This window comes from Myripristis murdjan, chromosome 24, assembly GCF_902150065.1.
Source record: "Myripristis murdjan chromosome 24, fMyrMur1.1, whole genome shotgun sequence".
Taxonomy (NCBI): Eukaryota; Metazoa; Chordata; class Actinopteri; order Holocentriformes; family Holocentridae; genus Myripristis; species Myripristis murdjan.
Window position 1 is genome coordinate 17540863 of NC_044003.1, and position 25898 is coordinate 17566760.

A 25898-nucleotide genomic window follows, 5' to 3' on the forward strand; every position below is an offset into this window, starting at 1 on the left:
CCCTTTCCTCTCCGTTTCCTCCCTCGTTCCCTTCGAGAAGGCCCATCTTTCATCGAGACTGTTTACTTGGCTGGTCCGGTACTGTGGATACACTTGAATGGAGCTGAGCTGAGCTGACTGCAGTGCCAAAACACAATGGGCGGTGCATTATTGATTATGTTTGTGATCTAACCTTAGTGCTCAGGAGTGCTTTGCCTCCTCCCCCCTTCCCAGTGCCTATGCATAATTTCTGCTGTGAAAATGTGAGTTTCCTCACCTCTTAATGGAAAATTGGGTCAACTCTAAGGGATTTCCAGTAATGCAGGATTCGCCATTCAACTTCAGCTCCCTTTGTTTACCCACCGGCTGACAAACAACCCTGTGCTGCCTCTGCATGCTTGTGTGTACGTGCTTTATTTTGTGTGCACCATCTGTGTTTGCATTTGCGTGATCCTGTCAGGGGTCAGCATGCGGAAGAAATGGACAGGATGACTATGAGAGAGAGAGAGAGAAAAGGAGAGAAAGAGAGAAAAGGAGAGAGAGAGATGCATTATAAATAGATGCCATCAATCAGGGGAATGTCCTTCATTTGGCACGCGTCAGTCCTAGAGGGGGAAATGCATATTCACACTTGAACAATGAGTGTCAGTCACACCGCTCCCACCAGACACATGACAGCTGTGCGTGGTGGCTGGTTACACACACTCAGACTGGGAGCTCTGAGCAAGTGAGAGAGTGAAAAGCCCAATCATTTTAGGAAGAGCACCAGAATAGATACAAATCAGGATCCTCCCCAGAGGAAGATTGATTGACTCGCCTGTGTAGTCTTTGATGGAGTCTAGACTAGTAGCAGAAACCGATGTTTACGACTTGACATACATGTAACATCTCTGGCATGTACCACTGACACTGTGACTGACGCATAACATTGCTGACGTGCAGAATGTGTGGAGGAGAGCGGAGGAGTCTCTGCTCATCTCTGCGGGCCTCCTCAACTGATCCTTGTAGTTAGAGGTGGTGGGGGGACAGCAGTGTGTTGTTAGTGTGTTTATGAAGCAAGGATGCAGCTGCTCCCAGCTGGATCACAATGTTCTGCCAGCAGTTGAAGTGTTTAGTCTCTCTTTTCACTTTTAGCTCTCACAATGTCACGTTGTGTAAACTCCCATCCTAACTTTACCATACACGCAAAAGGCCTCAAATGTGCATGCTGCTGGACAGGAGGAACCACTGGATGAACATCCCCATTTGCAGCAATGTGTGATTTGTATTTCTGTTTTCCCCTGTGAGGGATGGAAAAGTGAAAGGGAGATTATGTTTCTAGGTGTGATTGCATCAGTTCTGCCTTACCACCGCCTGGCATGCTGTGTATTGGGTTTCTTCTTCTGCTGTTAGTTAATGTGATATGAGCAACAGGTCCTGCTTGGTGGCGGAGTGAGCGGAGGCAAGAGATGCCGCGACTAGCTTCTCAGACTCCACTAATAGGGGTCAGGGAAGATAGTGTGCCAGTATTTCTCTTTAATCGCATCGGAGAAACGTCATCCCTGGGCCGTGAGGCAGGGCTGCTTTTTTTTTTCTGAGCCTTGTGTCTTTTTATTGTCCTCAGGAGGAATGCAGAGTTCAACAATTTAAGGCGAAACCCAAATCATGCCACTAAAAAAAGCCTTTGGTTATGAAAAGCCGCAGAGGGAATGTTTGCACTGTAGCTTGTAATTGTTGGTTTCATTACACTAACAACCAATGGTGTAGCCAAGTCAAGCAAGTCAAGATTGACTGTTTGTGATCAGTGTCTTCGGCAAACCAGAAACTCCTCAGTCACATCCCATTCTGCCAAGCTGACAGAAACACTCACCACCCATACGGATTGTTTTGCTACAACACCCATGAACTTTTGTTGAACCTGCCAAAGGCTATCATGCCAACCGTCACTGCACTGCAGCATCCCAGCCAAAAACCCTTCCACATGACGGTCTGGAACTATAACTCGGCCTATACATTAACTACAAAAGGCTGACAAACAGGCTACATCAAGTGGAAAGAGCATCCAAGCAGAAGCTGATGGACTGAGCAGACATGCACAGCGCCAGACGTGCAGCCAGAGTGGAAGGGATGGAGGAGAAGTCAGGCGAGCGAGCGAGTACGGACCCGAAGCAGAAAACACAACGTGACGGGGATGAGGAGTTCTGTCGATATGGCCTCTGCTGTCATGCATCCAGACCACTGTGGTAGAGAGAGAGAGAGAGGACAGAAGGATAAAGCTTTTGAAAGAAAGATGGAAGAAAGAACGGGGCGGGGAAGGATGGCTGAGAAACAACAAGAATTGGACCTCAAGTTGGAAATTTGCAGCCAGGCAGTCCCCGAGTCCAAAGCTGAATCTCAGCATTGCTAAGAAAGTTTTCACGATGAACCGAGAGTATCAGAATGTGTAACCAAGCAATGATGAGAAATTCAGTGTGGGCTTACGTGACTCCCGCCTTGTCTGCTCCGATTAAATGTCAAGCTTTAACAGAAATCTTGAAACATAAAGAAGGGGAAATACAATGACGAGGAAGAGAGCAACCACAGGAGCACCCCTGCAGACATGCAGTCAGGCGGCAGCATGGAACAAAACATCCATCTTAACTAGTCAATTATTTATTTTGCGGACCTTAACATTTCTCCTGGAACAGGTGATTGCCAAAGTGATTATGTGAGCTAATTTCAGTTTGTTAGATAAAAGTCCTTTATAAGGATGTTTCTCAAAGCAGGTGACAGGCAGGTATTACTTGTTTAAGGAAATTTCTGAGGTTAAAATGCAATGAACTGTCTTTCACTGTTGACAGTTTTTTTCCCCCCTCATTTGTTTTCAGCAAAGTGAGATTTTAAGACTTAAGTGCCAGATAAACAAGTCACTCGCTATCATGGATGTGGCTTTTGTGGTGTGAGGGTTTTAGGGCACTGAGAGCAGAGGAGGTAAGAGAAGAGACAGAGAAAAGAGGTAATGTAGCAGAGAGCGATGAATGGGTGGTAGCTCTGTGTTACTGCTGTTTATAGAACTCCTTCTCTGTATTAGTCAGGACTCGGGCCCCTCAGGGAGCACTCTTCATCTCCCCCTCTGTCTCTCTGTCTACAGCCACCATCTTTCTTCCTATTACCACCTCCCTTGCTCCCACTTTTCGTACCACACTCCTTTTTTTATTCATCCCCTCTGTCTTTTCTCCATCGCTTTTTTTTTTTTTTTTTTTTTTTGTTCTTGGTGTTCTTGCTGTCTGGGCGTTCTTTTGCTGTTTACTTTTACCTCATCCATGTTCTTTGTCTTTCTCTTCTGTTCCACCACAGCCCTTCTCTCCATCTTTCCTCACCCTGATCATTGCTTTATCATTCAAACCCTGGCCTGCTAGAGGGTGCTTTGACTCGGGGGCTTTTCTTTGCCCGTGGCTGGGGTATAATGGGAGTTAAACCACGGCCCATGATATTTTAGCTGAAGAAGAGTGAGGGCACACAGTGTTTAGAGGTGGGGGTTGGCTGGTTACTGTGCCGGAAACATAACTTATTGCACAGGAGACCGCCTAGCCCCCTGTTCTCTTCAATCATGGCTTTATTGGGAGATTGCGATAGGAGGCCGGGGCAATTTTTCTCACTGTCTTCCTCTGTGGCTGCGGTCCCCTAACCACTGGCTTCAACCTCAGACACATTCCTTCTCTGTCTGCTCTCGCTGTGGTGCCATTTCTCATTCTCTCTCTTTTCTTTTCCTTCCTTCCCTGTCTGTCCCATCTCTGTCACTCCGACTATGGTTCCTCACTGCACCATCTCAGCGCGATCTTTGATATATGATCAAAAAGACTGGGTTTCATGGGTTCACGATTCTGTCCACGCTTGGCCTGAAAATGCCCATCATGTGTGTCCCGTGGGTGTATTTATTGTCCCCGTGATCGAAGATCAGGAAAGAGAGTATGGATTGGGCTCCATCCTTTCATCCAGCCTCTGCTGTCCTGTTTCGGATGAACCTTGGTGGAATGATGGATTTTGACAGGAGATCCCAGCATAAACCTGATTGGCCCACCACAGCAGCCACCACCAGGCCAACAGGGCCCTAAGCTTCACGCTCAAACACTGGTGGGTCGAATTTGAAGAGCCTTTGGGGAATAAAACATTTTTACACTTGATATCCAGTATTCACAAAATGAAACTGATTGGCTCACCACAGCACCACCAACAGGCTAAAAAGTCCCCAAAATTCAAGCAGCAATGCCTCAGACAGCGCAAAAAATAAATAAATAAATAACATCTAGGGTAAATTGCATCAATCATCGGGGATGTTTTGGTCACTTGATTAAAATATGTTTAGAACTTTTATCACGTATATTCCTTGTCGTTTCTGCATGTAGTTCTTAACATGCACAGTGGCTGGACTGCAGCGAAATAACAAAAACTACATCTTTTTTTAACCGAAATAAAAAGAAAAAGGAGGCTTTACAAAAAAAAATGATAACCAACTGAAGCTGTATTGCATGTTTACAAAAGTCACGAAAATAAACTAAAATGGAGAGAATGTCCTTAGTTTTTGCCTTTTTGTCAGTTTATTTCATACATAAGCCTAGTATTTTGGGTGGATATGAAATCCATCTTCCAATTTGTTAGCTGTGCCAGTTTTACACCACCAGATGGCTAATATCTTTCTGTCGGCACAGTCACACAAGCAAGCAAGCAAGCACCGCTTCACTCCATTCCAGTGCTTATTACTGTACTGAGTGAGTGAGTGGGCAGGGGGAAGAGAAGGAACGGGAGCAGGCAGCCCAGCGTGTTCCAGGGAACTCAAACTACAATACTCTGAGATTTCTGATTGGAACTCATGAGTGGGAGAGGTTCAAATGTATTTTCACAGTACATACCAAACTTGAATTGATTAGTTCACTTTTACCTGGCGCACCACACAGTCTCACCTCAGAAGCAGAATTACACACATTTTCCACTTCAGGCTGCATTTTATGTGGACTGTGTTTGCATTTACACATGCATTTTATGTACTGTTGTTGTTTTGTGACCGATTATTCTGGTTAATGACACAAAAACACTGACTGACAAACCTCTTTTATAGTTGTTTTGTATAGTGAATTATAGTGAACACATTTTTAAAAGTTTTTTTGTTGTTTTGATTACACATTACTTTTTCTGAGCTTTTTGAAACCTCCCACCTGACAAATACCCCATGTTACAAAAAAGACTAAAATTAACACTGAAACCAATAAAAACTAAACTTAAACTCAGCTTTTTCAAAAAAATGAAAACTAAACTAGCAAACCCACTTTAAAAACAAATTAAAACTGAAACGGAAACTGAAAAATGCAAAACTACAGTAACTTTGGTTGTAGTTACTGTCGTGCAAGCCTGGCCATTTTCAAAACTTGTCTCAAAGGTCTGGGAAAATCTGAGCAAAATTCAAATTCGGTGCATCCAGAGATGTCACATTATGTGCGATGGCATATTAAGATGATAAAAATCACACCGAAATGGCATTTTTAACCATGGCGTTTCTCTCTCTCCCTCCTCAGTTTCTCGACTTCCAATTCCACCAGTTCTCCTCTGCTATCCCTACCCACCTCTCCCTGTCTCTCTATTTCCCCTCTCTCATGTATGCAGTCGCTCATTAGGCCTCTTTAAAGTGACTGAATGAAGGTAGGCACCCTCGGTGGGGGGTCACCACCCACCCGTCCACCCCCCTCCCCATTCCCCCTACCCCTTCAGTCCATCCTGGCACCCCAGGCTGTGAAAGGTCAGCTGTCATTGGGACTCATTATGAGGAACAGAAACTGGAACAGACAGGAAATGTGTGTTTGTTTGCGTACGTGTCTGTGTGTGTGTCTCTGTCTGTGTGTGTGTGTGGAACTGAGCAGCTTTATAGCCTACGGTAGGTGGGAGTCCTAGACGTAGAGCTTCCTGTTTTCTGTTTTTCACAACCAATAACAGTCAAGGTTTTCTATCTATAATGTGCTTCTGGCTTTTATAGATAGAGCATTGTATTTCTCAACACTGGTATGTGTTTAGTAAATGATCAATTTGAAATGGTGCTTAGTTCCAGTTTTCTGCAATTGCAACTCTGCACTCGCTCATACACACTCACTAACAGTAAATGTCCTGTCTTCTCCAGGCATGATACATGCATCTGCTTGAGTGGCATGGCTCTTACTCTTTGCTCCCTCTCCCCTCTCCAACACATGCGCACACACTCCCATGCATGCACACGCACACCCGTATCCACACACACCCTTGAAGCAGGGCCAGTCCATCACCCTCACAGACACGGTGAATTTACAATGCTGTCCTTGACCAAGTCTGAGCCCCGAGATCCACCTTCACTCGTCAGGAGACAGATTGGGTTGGCAGGTGGGGCCCCCGCTCGGGTTCGTGTTTTTTTATTTGGACATAAAAAGTAATGAAACACGAGAATGATGGGAGCTTTTTACTGCTAATCACATGTCCCTCTATCCCAATTAAAAGCTTGTTTGCATAAACCACTAGCACAAACACGCCGCCTCTATGCCGCACCCCCCACCAAGCCAATGAGGTGTGTGTGCCTTTGTTTGTTTGTTTGTTTGTGTGTGTGTGTGTGCGTGCGGGTGCCTATCGCTGTGTCACTGAGTGCGCGCGTGTATGTGTGTGTTTGTGTGAATGCGTGTGCATGTGTATCCTGCTGTCAGCGAATTCTCCACAGAGATAACCTTGAAGGAGAGGCTGTGTGCTTAGCTGTGATACTGAATGCCAAGCTGCAGAGGGCTCGGTGTTGCCATAGCTAGAACTTCTGAGACCTTTGGCCACTTCTGCCAGACTTAAAGTTGCTGCGGGGGCGGGGGCGGTCGAGAGTGCTCCAGCGCAGGCATTTCTCACACAGTCGGCGTTGAGTGATAAGAGTGTCGCTCTGTAAATAAATGACCCCTCTTTGAAACACATCGGCTACCCTTTGATATAGAAACTCCTAGTTAACCCATAGCCCTAAGAGCGCCGTGTTGTACAAGTGCAGATCAGTCATAGATGTGAACAGACCATTCAGGTACTTGTTAGTATCGCTGTCAGTCTCTCTGGAGCAGCCTCTTTGTAGCTTTCAAAACAGTCCAAAATCTATCAGAAATGTCCTTTTTTGAAAACAGAAGCACAGCACAATCAAATACATCAACTCCCCAGAACACACCACAACACTCTAGTTTACAAAAGATACATATTTATTGTGAAGAAACACGCTTTATCCATTTCAACGTGCGTCTTTGTCAAAAGCTTATCTAAACCAGGTTAGCATTCCTTTTATACAGATTAGCTTATCAGCAACAGGTATGCCCAACAGAAAAATCTGAAAACCCTAACAGGCTCTCCTGCTAGGTGTATGTGGGTCAAACCACGTGCTCCCTGAGGCTAGTGTTTTTGCCAGTTTTTGTTTGTTTTTTTAAAAACTTAGTATTAGTTTTAATCCCGTGTCAAATTTCTTTGTTAGTTTTTATCATATTTATTAAACCTAATCCTGTTTTTGAAGGAGTTGACTAAAAGTGTGCATTTTAGCCTTATCTTAGTGAAAGAAGAGTATAGTTTTAGTCAATGAAAACTGTTGGCATTTTAGTCTTTTTAGCCATCAGACTGTGTTGAATATTTCAGTCAGGCTAGTCTCGCCATAACCCTTTTTTTTTTTTTTTGTAATTTTAGTCAAACGTATTGGACATAAGATTTTATCTTGTCATAATCTGATGGAAAGCACCGGTTGAATGATTAAGAATGCAGCTTTGCAGAAAGTGTCTGGCTTGATGGTATCAGTTTAAGGAATACATGCAGACATGGGAACACGATTCAACAACTGGGGCTCAATACTCTCTTTAAAACAATAAGAGCTGCACAGACATTTTTTTTTTTTTAAAACCAATTTTTTGGTTGACCAGAGTACAAGGTATACTTACATTTCTGTTCTGAACAATGGAAATATAAGCGGTTAGCCTAACAATATATATATAGATATAGATAAATAAAAATAAGGCTCAGTCATTCTCATTTTCTCAAATATCAATTTGCATTCCTTAAAGAGAAGCAAACATTCAAATGAATTTGAATATAAATGTACATTTTCTAGGCCTCTTTGGCAAACGGGTTGTCTCTGAAGCCTCTGTATCCCCAGGTCCCTCCACCTCCTCTTTCTGCAGTCTTGGTGGCACGCTGTGAGTCATGTACTCTTCCATCTCTTTTAGAAGATTCTCAATTCCCTCATCGTTGTCAATAAGGGCTTCAGCTGATACACGGGGGTCAAGAAAACATGCAGCCACGGCAACAGGAGAAAACTTGTTGGCCATGACATCAAGGAAGGAGTTGAGGCGCTGATCCATATTTGCACTCATCTTCTGTGCCAGTGTAGCTACGTTCCTCTAGCTCCTGCCATGAGTCAGGGAGAACTACGACAGGTGACTCCTCAAGTCCAGTGATGCATGCACAACAAGGGATAGGCAATTGGTGTCACTTTCAAGCACCCTGTTCTGTTCTGCAAATGGAAGGAGCAAGTCTCTTGTGGATAGCCACCTTCTGTCGCTCTCTGGGCAGCAGGCTGTCCCAGCCCATGGTGTCAACTTCCAATGTAAGATAGCATTTCTCTTGGGGAAAACGAGAGATCATCAAATAAGAAGTGGACCATCTGGTTGGACAGCCTTTGATGTGGATGAGTCCACACTGTTGCAGCAACCGCTCTGTGGCAACAGATGATTTGAAAAGCAAACATTTTCACCAGCTGCCTGACTTTGTCCAGCCGTCGTTTGATTGTGCGTTCCCTCTGGATCATGTTGACCACAGGCTGAAGGGTATGGACCACGCAGGGGGTCGTCTGCAAGGATCTAATGGAAACTTGAAGACAGAAATGCAGACTTTTCATAAATCCTCCAAGAAAAAAATAATTTTATACATTAGCACATAATTTATCACCACATGAAATATTAAAACTGCTGACTGCAGATCAGGTTTTAGCAGAAAGATCTAAAACAGTGAATAGTCACAGTACATGGGAGAACCATGCATTTGATTTTGTGATGGGTACACGTCATGTATAAGCTTTAAAAAAAACAACAACAACAAAAAAGAACATAAATATATAAATGATGAACATCTTGCACAGACTGACCTTTTCTCTTCATCTCCCTGATATTCTTTATCTCTGTCCTGGGGATTGTCCTTCTCAGAACTGGTGTCCTCCTCACCAGTGGAATGAAAAGTGGTAGGCACGTTGACCCGCCATCAGTAATAGTGCTAGGAATTTTTTCTTTTGGGATGTCCCGTTCTTCTGTACACTCTTGCATAAGAGTAATGATTAACTGAGCAGTTTGTGGGTGATCCATTTGCTTTAGGTTCAGGAGCATGTGCTCAGCTTTATTGTCCTGGGAGTTAAAATAACAAGCACTGACTGCAAAAAAGGAAGCTGTGAGCCCCTTTTCATTCCATATATATGGTAAATGGCAAATGTCTAAGATAATGGTTATTTTGTTTGCAATGGCCAGTCTGTTTTTGGATTTTTGCTTTTTGGCCAGGTACATTTTGTTCACTGTATTCTGACCACGGGATGTGTGGATTGTAAATTAGAAACAAAAAACAGTGTATAATATTTCACTGGCTCTTTCATGGCTTCAAAAATAAAGAGAAGAAAATTTTAAATCTTTAAACTGCATTTTAGTCTAATCTTTTTTCGTCAACAGTATTGCATGTTGACATAGTCACGGTGTTTAATGACAATGGTGCGGTCTTGTCATTTTGTCTTAGTCATAGACAAAAGGTAGTTGATGAACATATTTAATCATAGTTTTCGCTAACAAAATTAACATATAAAGCAGTGACTAGCAGAACATAAACTGCAGTAACGCAGCATGCCATGGCAAAACTCTATGCAGAGGCAAACCATGGCCCCACACCCACCACAACATTGGCATTCACAGTGTCAACTTAGGAAAAATGGAAGCTCTTTTCACTGGTATTCCCCATGGAGGAAAATTCACACTTTCATCTTTTTGAGAGCATTCATTTAGGTCAGGTTGATACCGTGAATGCCATGTTGTCGCGGGGTGGATATTTTCAGTGCAGAAATTATGAGGGCCAAGTTTAAGTGAACACAGCATTCGCCAACTAGCAACAGAACAGTGTGGATGTAAACGAGACTATGTATTAATAAAATTTTGGGGTTTGTCCTTCCAATTTTTTAGGTTGGCAAGATGTATTTGTCGGTGCTGTGAGGACATTTATAATGTTTTTTTTAGTCCGAAAAGAAGCGTGTTGCTGGACTGTGTTCACTGGCTAGCGAAAGGCTGCAGCAGAGTGTTAAGTTTCTTGTCACCAAAGCTCACAGTGAGGTTGTGCTGTATACGATTTTAAATGATTGAAACTGCAGAACTGCAGAACGGAGTCCAGAACAACTCTCTCTACGGGGACATTAAAGTATATCTTATCCGATTGGTATCAACATTTTGGCCTGAAAAACACCAAACCTATCCTTTAATACCTGTGTATAATACAAAGTTTGTAATTCTTTGCATTTTATAGTGCAGTCAACCACACATGGAAAAGATGACCTCACTAAAGTCATGACAGGCCAACAACATACATACAAAACAGTTTTGATACAGTGACAATCTGAAAATATGAGGTTTGAATGTGTGTGTACCCCCCAGCATAGGTTTTCCTGTTTGTTTTTTTTCCTGCCTCCCCATGCGTATGTATCCTCACCTCATGTAGTTACTTTGGGCGTCGTGCCCTTTACTCCTCTGGCTTACCATCTATCTTTTTTCACCTCTTTTCCCTCCCCCGTTCCCATGCCAGGCTTTCTCTCCGCCATTTAGCCTAAGTTAATGGACTCCTGCACATTCAGCTTGGAAATGTTGTGAAGTAAACAGCGACTCATGAAATATTCACCACACTCCTGTGTGTGTATGTGTATGTGTGTGTGTGTGTGTGTGTGTGTGTGTGTGTGTGTGTGTGTGTGTGTGTGTGTGTGTGTGTGTGTGTGTGTGTGTGTGTGTGTGTGCGTGCGTGTGTGCGTGCCTTTGTTTGTGTGTGTGTGTCTGTGTGGGGTGATTCCAACACACATACAAATACACACACATACACACATACTCTTGTGGACACACATACGCATATCAACCACTGGGACGGCCCAAAAAGCAAAAGGCGGTTCCGCATCTCGGCGCTGTGCCAGAAGAGAAGTGAAATTGAGCAATGGGAGTGGGAGCACTCTGTGCTGCTGAGTGAGTCAGATGCTTGCTGATGTTCATATTGATAAAACAATCAGGGGATCACACTCAGACATGAGTCTTTTAAGGCATTTGTTGCAAAAAGCAGCAGCAAGTGAGCAAATAACACAAACATTTTAGGCAACAAGCCCTCTTCCTGAAACATTTGTGAAATTTTTTACCCTGCTGATGCTTTTTGCAGTAAATGCAGACTTACTTTGAATGAAGTTCTCTTTGTTGTTTTTTATTATTATTCTTGTCCTCTTTTTTCAGTGATCTCATTTTTATGGATCTCAAGTTAATCCGCTTGTACACAAGGATATTGACACTTTGTAGCTCTGATATTTATATTTGAAACATTTGTTACTTTGTTACTTACCTCACTTGATTGGTGCAGACACTGGTGTCAGCCAGTCCTTTGTGAAGCACTGTGATAGCTGGAATTTTGCTGGTTTGGATCCATCAGAGCTTTTCTACCTTAATTTAGAGATTTTTTTTTTTTTCTCCATGGGCCAGCATCCCATCAATGATGCTGCGTGTTTGTTTACAGTCTCCTCCTGCCGGATTCTGTTCTCCAGGCACAGGCATCATATATCTGCCACCCTGATTCATGCCATAAGGTGTGCCACGTCTCACTGCATCTCCCCCTGGGGGTTGCCCCTAGCAACATGCACTAATACCCACTATCTCATGCACCAGTCTAGATGGGAAGTGACAGATATGTATGGTATAAATGACACTTCATTCTGGTTGTCCCTGAGCCAGAGTGGTCGAGCTGGTGTAATAGAAGCCGTCCTCACTCCAGTGCCATGCATAATTCAGTGGTGAACTTCATACTGGTGCTTATTGCCTGGAGACTCGAGCCTGCTGATAGATGACCTCTGCTGTGGCCCGAGCTGCGTTGAAGATTCACCGGCAGCACTGAAAGCAGGTCATCCCGGTTGACCCCTGAGGCTTCCTGCATGTTGCTGCAGCACAGGGACATTTAGTGACAGCGGTGACAGTCTGCCCTGCAGTTCCACATGTGCCACTGCAGCCTTTACCAGCCGAGCTGGCCACTCGTTTGCCATGACAGTAAGGTGAAGGGCATTATGAGAGAGCGGTGGCGTTTGAAGTGCAGGGTGAAGGGGAAGACTTTATTGAGAAAGATGGCCCAGAGAAATTGCGTTCGCATTTGTAGTTTGCTTGCTCACACCTGGCTTTATCTCTAGTTAAATATTACACTGCTAGCTTTTCATTGTAGTAGAGTGTTGTTTTCTCTTCAGTCAAGCCCCATTTTACAAAGAGAGGATTCAATAGGTGACCCCTCTTTGTCTCGGTTATCATAAAATAAAAATGAAGCTAAACGTCTTATGTCTCACATCGGAAAGTAAATTAAAAGAATCTAAAGAGCGACCATGAATTTCTCTGTCCTCTCTTTGCCTCTTAATCTCAAGCAAAGCTGAGCTGAAAGTCATATTGAAAAGCAGTCCACTTTAAATCCACACTTTCTCTAAAGTCATTCACAGAGTTTGATAATGGAGATTTTTTTGTTTTGTTTTGTTTATTTTATTATTTTTTAATCATTTATATTTTATTTTATTTTTTAAAAAACTTGCAGTTAGTAAAAATGTCCTTTTAAGTATAAAATTGCATTGAGTGCTAATCGCACTGGTATTGTACCTTTTGAAGTAGAGAACATCACTTAATGAATGATTATGGGGTCCTGCCAGTTGGGTATTTTTTTGCAAGTAATTAATCCCAAGTTTCATTAAGCGCTGTATTTCTGTCATAATATGACAAGGTTAGCTTTGGTTCTGATCAAGAACAACCTCACCAAAAGCATTGAGTCAGAAGAATACATTGCCATTTTAAGAAAAATCTACTTTAAGCCCTCATTTCTCTGTGGCCTTCAGTGTGACAGATGTGTTTCAAATGTTTATTTTAAAATGTACTTTGTCTTTTTTCTATGTAATTGAATTGAGCTTGTTGACTTTTCCCTTGAGCTTGTGAAGTCCTGTGCAGCAAAGTGTATTGTCCGTACAGTCATTTAGATAGTTTAATTGGTTTGATTTGACTTTACATGTTGCAGTCAGGTTTATAGCAACAAGCATAATTTGAAGAGCGGCTAACATGCAGTGTATTTACCTCACTATTATCCTGATTGGTATCAGTGACCAGCTTTCCTGCTAGTTTGGCCATTAACTGCAAGAGGTCCATATTAAGGTTCCCAAGCTCTGTTTTTCCCACAATGTTGCTATGCCAGCATGACTCACAAGCAGAACCAAAACTGCTAGCTAGCTGTGGTGCTACAAAATTTGTCACTGGCCATGGCATATCAAAGCTGGCAGTGTTCGTCCACCCACTCCTTCCAACAGCTTTATATTTATCAGTTTTAGTCTACTGAACAAATCTAATTATGGTCACGTTGGCTGCTCAAACACAGTGACAAGGGTTTTGCCGCCTGCATTTTAGTAAGCCTCTGGTCGTGCATTAAGTGGCACAGCGCTACCTGCTCGCAGCGCTTATTTTCCATAATAAAACACAACTCAGCATATCCTAGTCCTGCATGCATAAAGAGGAGCCACCCTTGTGTCAGCTTAGGTTAGTCACAACAGGAGCAGCAGCAAGGAAGCAGGAGCCTCTCTGAATGTCTCCACATGCTATTCAATAATCCCATATCATTCAGTGACGAGTGAAGACAAATGGCTGGCGTCTCATTGTTTCCCTGACCTCAGCTGCTGTATTCTGGGCAGTTTGCGCCAGTGAAGCATGAACGGTCTCTATGGTATTACAGCATGGCACCATTTATGTCCTACATATCAACTATGCTGCCATGGTCTACGTGGTGAGCTACTGTTAACCTACTTCTGTACTGCCAAGCGAACCCCAAGAGGAACACTTTCCTCTTGTCTTGCATGTACACAGGCAGAAGCACCAGACACACTGGGACTTGTCTATCAGCCCAACCCCAACCACCACTAACATAAAAGCTAAGATGCTTGGCATTATGCCAGCGCACTGTGGTACATACAGAGAGATGACAACACACATGCACACAGAAACTCACATATTGAAATCATGCGCACTCACACACACACACACACACACACACCTGCCATTCTTGATCCCATCAGACGACAAGCCTCAGATCCGTGGCAAAGCTTTGTTAGGGAGTTGACAGGGAAGGTTGCTTCATAAACCCGGCACGCGTCCATCTCTGGCTCCCCCGCTGCTTGGGGATGAAGGGAAGTGATGATCCAGGGATTTTTCGTTCCCCCGTGCGCTGCCTAGCTCGCCGTATCACCTTGACAATGTTGCACTCTGTCACAGAGGCCACGGGGATGGCAGCAGGCGCTCAGGGAGGAGGAAAGCGGTCGGGGAAAATGGTGCAGGATTTAACTGTCACCGAACAAATCCATTAGCTGTTGGGCCCAGGCATGCTTTAACTAAGAGCAAGAGAAAAGGTTGGAGGTGGATGAGATTGAGTGTGGGTGGCTGAAGGTGCAGTGTTGGGGTTCAGGAGAATAAAACCGGAATTCTTGTTCACATCTGATGAATTGTACTTTGGTATATGTGTGTTTGGATGAGTGTGTGTTAGAGAGAGAGAGAGCGAGAGACACTCATAAAAAAACACATTGGCAAACAAAATCATTTCTGTTGCCGCGCATGTGCATGTGCAGTGTGCAAGCAAGCGAAACGTGGAAAGCAGAACATCCCCGTCCTGCCTCGACAGCAGTGCAGCATAGCTCGGGGACCGTACATCACTATGTTAATGCAAATTGCAGTGTCATGCTGATCAATCCTGTAGGCTGCTGAGACTGGGTTACGTCGGGACCAGTCAGCAACACCTCGGCTGTGTCTGTCTGTCTGTCAGCTCAAACCTTCGCTCTCTGGTTCTACATGGAGCTGTGTTCATGCATATCCGATGCTTCGTGCTGCTCTTAAGGAACATGATTTGTTATTGCAGATTAAAAAAAAACTTTTGATCCCAGCAGTTAGGAAAGAGAAGTGAATAAGTAAAAACTGCAGCTAAATTAAAATAGTAATAACAGTAAATAGACCGGTAAACAAGTAAATTGATTTTTTTGTGCAAATTCAGTATGTACAGTGGTGTAAAAATGGAAAAACATGCAAGGTAGATTAACATAATTTGACTGTCAGATTGGCTAGTTTGCCTGGCTGTTTGGCCAACTCGCATGTTAACTGATAAAGTTATTCCAGCAATATGCAGAGCTAACTCGCCCGTCTTTCTCTTTATTTCCACAGGATATAGAATCCCACGGGCCTGACCAGAAGTGGTGAAGCTGAGGAGCGAGCGGGCCAATCGGCAGCCGAGTGGAAAGGACAAGACCATTCGGATTTCATCCTGCATCCCGGAAACAGAAAGTGCTTCAAACGCAAAAGCCCCCCCCCTCCCCGGAGCATTGGGTTGGAGCAACAGTGTGCAAGCTGTCAAAACACGAGTGGACTTCCCAGCGTGTTAGCGATGCTTTAGCACACATAGAAAAGACTGGTCGACCAAGTTTCACCCGAGAGACACCCGCAGATTCCCCTTCCCCTCAAGACATACACACACGGCCTCTCTCTAATTTGCGTGTTCTCTCGTTTACCATCCCAGTGAAGATGCCAGTGCCAAGTGTGGCGCTGTGCCAGTTGTGGTGACGGGGCACAGAGCGCGTGTGCACATCCGGCGGGCAGGCCGGTGGGTGGGTGGGTGGTCAGGCACACCAAGAGGCATTATCTGGTGGGCGTGGTTGAACCATGCGGCCCTGGGCGGGTTCATGGCGTTGGATTACCCTGGTGCTGCTGGCCTGGGGCACGCTGCTCTTCTACATCGGTGGGCACTTAGTGAGGGACAGCGAGCACCCAGAGCGCTCTAGCCGAGAGCTTTCCAAGATCCTGGCCAAGTTGGAGCGACTCAAGCAGCAGAATGAAGACCTGCGGCGCATGGCCGAGTCTCTCAGGTACCGACGGCTCCGACGTCATTTAACATTTTAAGAAACACTTGAGTCGCTTGTGTTTAGTAACACCAGATAAATGTTTTATTTAAAAAGACAGGGGAGGAGGATACTTCAGGAAAGCCAGGCAGCCCCAGCATACAGTAACAAACACCATGCACACACCATCTGAGCACATAGCCTCAGTCATGCATTCAAAGCGCAAGTGTATCAGAGACAGGATCGTGCGCTTACCTTCATGCATTGACAATGACTTTCCTTACAAACAGGTGTCTATGTATGTGCCTGTGTGCACGCATGCATTTGTGCATCTGTGTGTGTGTGTTTGTGTGTGCGTGTGTGGTGGGGGGCTGGTGCGTGTGCAGGACATGCAGTTGTGTGTCTTGGTTTTCGGCACATTAATGGGGCACACCGAGCTTCAGATCCGACTGTTGCCGCTCCTCTGTGATATTCCAGAACACTTTGATGCGGAGCCCTCATCAGCGTACGCAAACATAAAAACGCGCACACGTGCTACATCAGACAGCTGGTCCCAGATTAAATCCCCTGCTTTTGTAATTATTCAGAATTGGCTCCGAAACAAAGGTGGAATTCATGGCATAAAAAACAAGTGCAGCTTTCAGACAACCAGTGTCCAGATGGGTCCCCGACACACTGTGCGCTTGTTACTTGTTATTGAGTTCAGCTGCTGATCTGGGACTGAGGCCTCCACAGTTGTTTACTGGGGCAGCACTACAGTGCCTTCTCAAGTCCCACTAAGCTTCAGCTAAGTATCCAGCACAACAAGCCAATGCGGGCAACTAGCATGCTGAGCTTAAGCTTTGTGAGCTATCAACAGAAAGAGGGGTCGGTTTGTCCTCTGTTCAAGTTTGTGTGTGCATGCGAGCCTCTGTCAGTGTGTGTGTGTGTGTGTGTGTGTGTATGTATAAGTGTATGTATTGGTCAGAAGCAGGCCCCGGAGAGAACTCCACCAGCATCTCATCCTGCAGTGTCTCTTTTCCATTGTATTAGAGCTCTAATAGACGCAAAGAGGCTGTTAGTGAGCTGCCCATCATCCCAGCTGCGGCCCCTCCCTTCTCTCCTCATTCCCTGCTCTGCTCCTCCCACCCCCCACCCCCCTTTCGCTCCTTGTTTGCCTCCCTCCCCTCCTCCTTCCCTCCACCACCAAACTGCTGACAGAGACATGGCACCGAGCCAGACTCCAGCCGGCAGGTTGTCACAGACTGACTGACTATGTAACAACTCACTGATCTACTAACTCACCGCATGGCTGGCCCAATTCGACGGCTTACCAGTTTATCAGATGTGGACTGAGGATATGAATGCCTCGGTGTTGATTTCTTTCATGTGTATTTCATGTTTTTCCCACTGACATTAAGTAACGTAAAACACTACACATGCCCTTTAGTGGACACTTTCATCCAAGGGCTTGAGTTCACTGCTGCTGCAGTCTTAAAGGACCACAACAGACTTAACCCCTAGGGCATCCACCATTATGTTTTTGTTTTTAAAGTAATAATGAAACAGCATTTTTAGAGCCCCTTGCTTCTTTAAATTGATGTATATCCTGTTGAAACAGGGTGCCAGGGCAGTGCTTAATTTGGAGAGGCAAAAGTTCAAAAGTGATCATTTAAGGAGAGAAAGGCAGTTTTATTTGATGGAAGGGGCGCAATAATTAAGTAATAAATAATAAAAAAGTGATGTATTTATTGGTTGAAATTTCTCTTAATGGCTACAAATTCAGGATATGACCACTGAGGATATGCTGTGTGTAAAAGTAATGGGAAAAAAAAATGTAAATGTTAAATTCTTTGGCAGGTTAATGTTATTATATTTCTGTTAACACTAATGTAGGTTAATATTCTGACATGGAAAATCACCTAACAAATTAAAAGTAATTTTTTAATTTCATTGTGATTTTAATACTATTTATCTGTTTTAGAAAAACTATCCATAACCCTGAATATGTATTTGTCATTTCAGTTCAATCAGTGTATCGATTAGTCCAAAGATTAGTATCACCTTTCCCGTTTACAGATTGAGTCCAGTGTCTCCATTTCTCAGGCCATTTCTGAGTAATTTGACTGACAGGCAGCGTGCCAACCCACCAATCACCCAGCATCATTAATAAGAGGTGAGCAGAGGGTCGGGCTGCTCAGCCTGTCTGGCTCCGCCCTTTCTGCAGCTGTCAGTCACCTCGGGCAGGAAGCCACAGCTCCTGTGGAGACGATGACACGGGCCAGCCTGATGGTGTGACAGCGGCTAGAGCGAAGGGTGAGAGTGACAGCTGGGCTGAGCGATGAGGACCTGATCGATCCCCTAGGCATGCCAGCAGAGGGACAGAGGGAGGGAAAGAGTGATGCAGAGGAGGGAAGCATGATGGATGGCGCGAGGTGTGCACTACGCTCAGAGCTGAATGGATGAGGACGAAGGCGGATGAGAAAAGCAGCGGAGCAGCAGAGACCACAGTCATAGAGCAGACCAGACTTTGGCAAAAGAGCACTTCCTAATCTGTTTTATAACTTGTTTCACCTTACCCTGATGTGTTATCGGCAGGATTTACGTCATAGGACAATACAGTCGCTGCCAGGAAAGCTGCATAATCAGAGGAGAGTATGTAAAAGTCAATTTAGTATGTTTCTCTCTGATGAACAGCCTATACAACACTGTTTAAATTGACCTAATGTCACAACCCCCACCCTACTCATACGCCCTGCCAGTTAACTCAAATGCAAAGAATTTCTTGCATCAACCGTGTGACCCAGATGTAGGACAGGCAGAAAGGAGAAAGGCGAGGAATCGAGATAAATGGTTTTTTGCAGACTCCAGAGGAATTGTCTTTTAATGGGCCAGACCATTGACCATTAGACCTCAATTACTCTCCTTCCCTGTGCCCTTGTGTTTTTGTCGGTTTGCTTCCAGCCCCATTAGCTTAGACATTTTAACTGCGTATCTATTTATGGTGGTGTTTGCATATCATTTCCTGCATTGGCCTATCTTGTGTAGGTCACCCTCATTTGGTTGTGTATCTTTGAGTGTAAAATGTAAATGTAAACTGTAAGACATCCAGGAGTCCAGGAGAAAAAAAAAGAGTGGTTGAGGCCACTGTCCACCCCTGAGCGAGGCGATAGTGAGAGGACTCATTTACTCTGTAATGTTATTAACCCAGCGCGGCTCCACCAAACAGATGCTGCTGCCGCTTCCAGACCTGCACTCCCATCGACCCGGCCGTCTCTCAGGCCCAGCGAAGGAAGGCCGACTGGCACACACACTAGCCCCATTGTGGGAGCTGTCTGTGGGCAGGACATCTCTGTCAAGTAGGGCTCAGCAGAGCTGGCTGGCTCTGGATGTGCTGAGGCCTCAGAGCATGCAAAGCAAGAATGCACCATTCAGAATCAGTTTACGAGGAATTAGCCTGGCTGGACAAGTCCGTGTACAAACCACCAAAAAAGGAAATTGTCTCATCTGGAAATACTAATGCTAAACCATTTACATGCACACACAGCATACATACAGGATATATATACACAATATGCAGGACAGCAATATCACCATCATCATGTAGCCATAAAAGAGATAAAAAAAAATTCAAAGGGAGCCTACAAACAGTATTTAGTTTTTTATGGCAATGTTGGTCATTTTCACACATTTACAGCTTTAACAGGCCTGTTGCCACATTCCTGACTATTATTAGCTTGTCTAATTGAAGTCAAGTGGTTGAATGTGGTTCTAGGAAAGACTGGGACATTTCAGACTAATGAATTTCTTGATGCATGCATTCACAGCGCAGTGACACATGCATACATACACAGGCAAATTTACATGCACTCACAGAGCATTAAATCAGTGTTCCTTCTTCATGTTAAAGCAAATTGCGTCCATGTAGCCCACTTTCATCTGCACTTCCCAGAGCACTTTTACATTTCACATCCATATGTATGGCTAACCAGGTCAGCTCAGAGCTTTCCTTTTGAAGTCTAACAACCCAAGTATATACGATATTACCAGGGAAATATGTATGCGGGGCCACCCAGGCACCCACTGTTCAAACTAGCCCGATCACCCCTGTGAACTCTATAGGAGCCGATTGGATGGCAGCTTAGGCGGCGTTTCAGAGGGGTCCAGGTTGCGTGCCAAACCTCACCTGCTTTCCACCTGAGTGCCCTGTGCCGCAGGGGCTCCTTGCTCCCTCCTCCCCGATTTCCCATCCTGTCTTTCACATGGCAGAATTTCTCTCCCTCCACCACCACCACCACCTCCTCCCTCCCCCGAGTCAGAGTTTTTCTAGTCTGTTACCTCTCCCGTTTCGTCTGATTAAGAAGCTGTTGAATCCAGCTGCCTTGTCTAGGCCCCACTTCTAGTCCTCTGGAGATAACGTCAGGGATCATTTGTGTATTCACGTATGGTGTTTGCCTCCCTCCTGTGTGCGTCTGTGTGTTTTGATACCGGTGAGTGTTTGAATCCATTTTACATCTGCACGTCTTGGTTGGAGATGTTTGCGTGTCTCCTGCAGTTTATGTCTCTTTGGAGCATGTTAGATAACCTCTGTAGCAAGTCTGCACTTAATAGCCTGGTGTTGGCATGCTGGAGGAGCAGAGGGAGAGTCAGAGTACAGCCCCACCGTATCCCACCAGGTGTTAGCCTCTTTATTCCACCCTGGTGTCATTCTTTTATGTTGTTTCAGAGGCACCTAAATCTCTCCTGGGAAATAATGTCACTGAGGAGATAGTCCTACTTCCTGTATGGTAGTGTCCCTGGCAAATCAGGGTGTGACCATTGGGACATCCTGTTGAATATTGTTTGAACAGACTTAGCTGTGAGAACAGATAGAAGAGATGATACTTAAGAAGGGAAATGCACCTGGGTCTTCTTCCAAAGATCTGTGTCAGGCAGCTGAAAGCAGCGCACCTCAAATTTCACCGTGAAAAGAAACACAAATTTGAGACATATATATAAATATCTGTAATACTACAAAGGTATTGAAAGGTTTACCCTTGTCCATCACTCGGTGTTACATAATGCAGCAGTTAAAATATCCTCCTTTTCATCCTCACTTGTTTCTAAGGCTTTGAAGCACAATGCTCAGTTAGTGCTCAGTGAAGTGGGAGGCAAGGGTTTCTCAGGGACTGGGGGTTGAACAGTGAAGGGGAGGGGGGGTTGTACAATAAGGAAGGCTGTCTATGCAACTTTAAAAGTCTCATCTTTATGCCTGCCAGCAACCGATGTTCCTCACACAGAAAGCAAATTGAGTTTGCATGCCTTGATGACTCATTAACGTGGCCTTTGCAGCACTTCACCAATGCCCCTGTGCATTTGCACATTACATTTTTAATAGTTGTATAAGGGAGATGATTTAGTATGATTTTGATGGCAGCTATATTTTTTTCTCCTTGACTAGAGTGATCTGATCTGTGTGTTCAGAGCATGTCTGAGTGTTCATTTGTGTTTTCATTTCACACATTGCAATGGTTATTTAATGAACAGGTCATTCAGACGCAACCATGCAAATCCCGATTTAAATCTTCATATTCATCGTGTAGCCGTAATGGACAAAACACTGTGAAAATATACCATTGTAGCAGTGATTAGTTTACAAATATGCATTCGGGAATAGCTTGCAGTGAATTACATTAATGTGGAGTGCATTAAATGGGCTGAAAGGCAGCCCAAACATCATTTAAACTATAATCAGCAATTAGGCTTTGCAAGATTTTCAGCTGCAAATTTGCTAAGCCTACTGAGAGCGATGCTTTTGAGCACAGAGTACTGTCATGCATGCTCACATTTAATCACGGCAGCCACAAAGAGCTACGGAACCACTATAGATGAGCTGTGGCTCAGCAATCAACAAGGCGCAAGGAATGATATGTTGTTTCAGATGCACAGGTTTTGTTTTGCAGTGTACAGATTCAGTTCTGCATGACACATTTGAGAAAGAGCAGGCCACCATGGCCGGTGCAGAACTAATGCAGCATTGCATTCATAATGATGGGAGATTTCCACCATGGCGGTTGATGAAGGGTTTAGATAACAAATAATATTTACTCTGTAATTACCTAGTTTTTTGTGTACTTCTTGTTTGAGTATTTAAGTCATTTCTCTCTTAAGGCATATTTCAATATCACTTTTTCCAGCTCACTTATTTGGACTGTCCATTGTTAATATTCAACTGAGAAAAAGTTAATAATAAGTTAAAAGTTAACTGATGGTGTTTTAATACTAAGTTGAGTGAACATTTGATATCTTGATATGAAGTTGAGCATCACCAATGATTCAACTTTCAAACAAATTATACAAAGTCATCTGATATTAAGTTGAATATTAACACTGGACAGTTAATTGGTGTTTTTTTTTTCCTTGTTATTTTCAGTCTGGACCTTAAAATCCTTGTTTTTGCTATCATGGCAATTATTTACATCGAAAACTTAAATATTTACTACACTGTAGAGCTTTTATACCTCAGGACGCTGCTGTTCAGTGCACATGTGACTAGTGGATACTCTTAACAGTTGAGTCCAAAAAGCAATTTCAAATATGTCCTTTGAGCTTTACATACTTTACAACTGTGGAGCATTGACAGGGAACAGTCAGTCAGATGAGAATTATCTGATTTTACTTTCTTTAGCCACTTTATTTAGGAAGGATATATATTTTTTTCCATTAAAGTCACAAGGAAACAGTATTTTGATGGGCCCTGCCTCTATAATTCAATATTCATTGTTTCCAGTTGAAACACGATGTTGGAACGCAACACAACACAGGGAGGGACTGTTCAAGAGCGGACAGGTTAGACCATAACAAACATGGAAAGTTACTTTGGAGCTGCACATAATCTTGAGCTGTCACAAATGTCAGATTCTTCCAAAGATGCAACCATGGAAACAAAAAAACAGATGGTTTTCACCAAGTTGTGAAGTTGTGACTGAGGAGGTGGGGAGGGTTATTGAAAAAAATGAAAAATGACATTTTTGTGCACATCTTTTGGTTTCTCCTTAAACCTTTTCTCTCACTTCTGCTAGAGTAAAATTTCAACAGTGTAACCATACTTCTATTTGGGTAGGATATTGTGGTGCCATCTACTCCCATGCTATTGACGTATACATGCGCCCATGCTCACTTTTCTTTTTCTTCTCCAGGATACCAGAGGGCCAGGCAGAGGCAGGGCCCCTGGCCGCAGGAAGACTGCGCTCCCTGGAGGACCAGCTAACCAGAGCTAAGCAGAAGATCCACAGCTTTCAGAGACTCACTGGAGATGGTGAGCAGGGCAGGGACACCTCGGAGGGGCATGGAAGCTGTTGAGTGTGAGGGCTTGGAGAGATGGAAGGATTTGTTTTGAAGACACAAGGGTTGACCCTTTATGGCACAAAGCCACGCGGCGCCTTGTGAGTTTTCACCAGCAGTCAGAATCTGTGACTTCAGCTGCCGCTAACCCTGCTGTAGCTCGGTGGTGGTTATGGCAAAGTGCAGCTGACAGACAGGCAGGGTGATGTGTGTGTGTGTGTACCACTCTAAGCACCGGTCAGAGGGGCCAGGAAGGCTGTCAGGTGAACGGGGAAATGTGTGAATGAAATGGAAGCAATGTGAATGCCCCCACTGGCAGAGTGGGAGTGAGAGAGGACAGAAAAGAGACAGACAGAGAGAAAATAAGCAGGACATGTGAGTGTGGAGGGCAGTGCAGGGTCAGCCTTTCCATCTTGCCGCAGGGGAAGAAAAGGCTAAAAATACCCTCCAGCTTTTTCCACTAAGGGAGAGAGCAAGGAGAGGGAGAGAGATAGGAAGGTAAAAAAAAAAAAGAGAGAGAGAAAACCTTTCCCTCCTTACCACCACTACCTCCTCCTATTTCTGGCTGTCCTCCCCTTTCCCTGATATTTTTTTTCCTCACAGAAACCAGAGCTAGCAGCTGTGTTATCCATGTGGGTCAGTCCATATTGTTTAGCTAGGGCAGAGTATAGAGTTCCTTTCTGTTGTCAGAACAGTGTGGGAAAAACACATCAGAGAGCCAAGAGCCACAAAGCAGTGATCAAATGCTCCTTAATGAGGTCAAAGCAACACCCAGGGACACAGAGGCAGAAAGGGAAGCAGGAATATTTAAATGGTTACAACCTTTAGCCATGCTGCATGCCAATAGCCTTTGTAGAGCAAGATCAGAACAGAAGATCTCAGAGTCCTTCCTTCTGGAATTCCCAAAGATTTTTCTGTGTTCACCCAGAGGTGTTTTAAAGTTTGAGTCATCCATTTACAGTAGATCACTGTTGTAGCACAACTTCACTATGTTTTGTTCTGATTGCCCTTCTCCCTCCCCCCATCCTGACTGTAGGCCCCGGGCCAACTCAGGAGGAACTGCGAAGGAGGGTGGAGAACGGCGTCAAGGAACTCTGGTACTTTGTCCGCAGCGAGGTGAAGAAACTGGCCAACGTGGAGGCCAGTGAGAGGCAGAAGTACGCCGACACGCTGCTTCAGGACCTGGGACACCAGGAGAGGTGGGCAGATAAGTGGCCTTTAGACCATGTGTTGTTTTTTTTGTTTTTTTTGCATTAGAAGTTGAACACCTTTGAATGACACAGCAAAAGTGTTTCTCACAAGCTGAAAATTTTCTGTGGGGATTTGACCTGTATTGGTGCAGGGCATGAGGTTAAAATAATGCAAAGCTTTAAAACCACAGCAAAAGCTGACAGTCAAATGAGTGTGTTTTGTCTCTAATTCAGTTATGTGTGGATTAGTTGAGTGCTTGTATGAAGTATTTCAGCATAGTGATTCCCACAGTGGGGCTCAGGGATGCCCAGAGGTCCTTGAGGGAATTCCAGGTGGTCCCCAGAACAGTGAGCAATAATTTAATGTCACTGTTATTTCACTCCATAAAAGTTTAGCACAATATATATATAATTTTGCTCATAGGGTTTACTCCATCCTGTTGTATCAGCTTACCTACAGCACATACACATACCTAATACTGTGTACAGTGCCATATCTTACAACTAAGTCTCAAACTGACATCAAAGAAGTAGCAGTGTCAAAGGCTGACTGTTATGTCACCTCACCTTGCCTTTATAGGGGCCAAAAAGTTGCCCTGTCATCATGACAGGAATGTTACAGTAACATGAAGATTAAAAAAATGAGGAGATCCTCCTGTGTGTACTCCCTTGACTTTGTTGTTTGCTACCTTTTGCCTCTTCTATTTGTATTCTTGTGCACTAATTCGCTAAGATGAACAGCTTATCAGAGTGGTCTCTTTCACCGACCAGCTCTACCTCCGATTCAACATGCCCAATTGGCCAGATGAGCTGCAGACAGTCTGACTAGTGCCAGTGGTGCATAACACACCACAAAAACTAGGGCCTCAGACACTCACCGACAGCCAAACACTGGCCTACAGCTAAGCATTGGCTTTGTGTGTCAGGGCCTTAATGCAAATCTATTTGGGGGGTCCTTCATATGAAAAACTTTGCAGACTCCTGTTACTCAGTGTATTTAATCTTACACAGCTGCTCTCACACAGTGTTGAATAGAGACTCTGGAGCTACAGTTTGCCAGCACTGCCTGTTGATGTCAAACATTGGAACCTGGAGATTAGCATGAGGACTTGAAGCTAGCAATAGGGAAATGGCTGCCGGGCAGCAAAGGGCAAAGGTCGTAGACACACCCTTGCTGTCATCTGGATGGCTGGCCTCCACACAGCTGAGCGAAGAAAGGCCTGGTGTCACTTAGCCAAGTGGTTCATTGTAATCCCACTGAAGTGGCTTACAGGGCCCATTGTCTCAGCTGTTGCTGCCTA

At 44.3% G+C, this 25898-nt stretch overlaps 1 protein-coding gene across 1 annotated transcript in view; it reads left to right on the forward strand.

Annotated features, from left to right (window-relative positions):
- The window catches only part of fut8b (fucosyltransferase 8b (alpha (1,6) fucosyltransferase)), an 87570-nt gene that overhangs the window by 34109 nt on the left and 27563 nt on the right, over positions 1 to 25898 (forward strand). Inside the window, exons 2-4 of the mRNA XM_030047414.1 lie at positions 15435 to 16132; positions 23263 to 23381; positions 24444 to 24606. Coding sequence (XP_029903274.1) covers positions 15930 to 16132; positions 23263 to 23381; positions 24444 to 24606 — 485 coding nt within the window. The 5' untranslated portion in view covers positions 15435 to 15929. The remainder of the gene's footprint in view (positions 1 to 15434; positions 16133 to 23262; positions 23382 to 24443; positions 24607 to 25898) is intronic.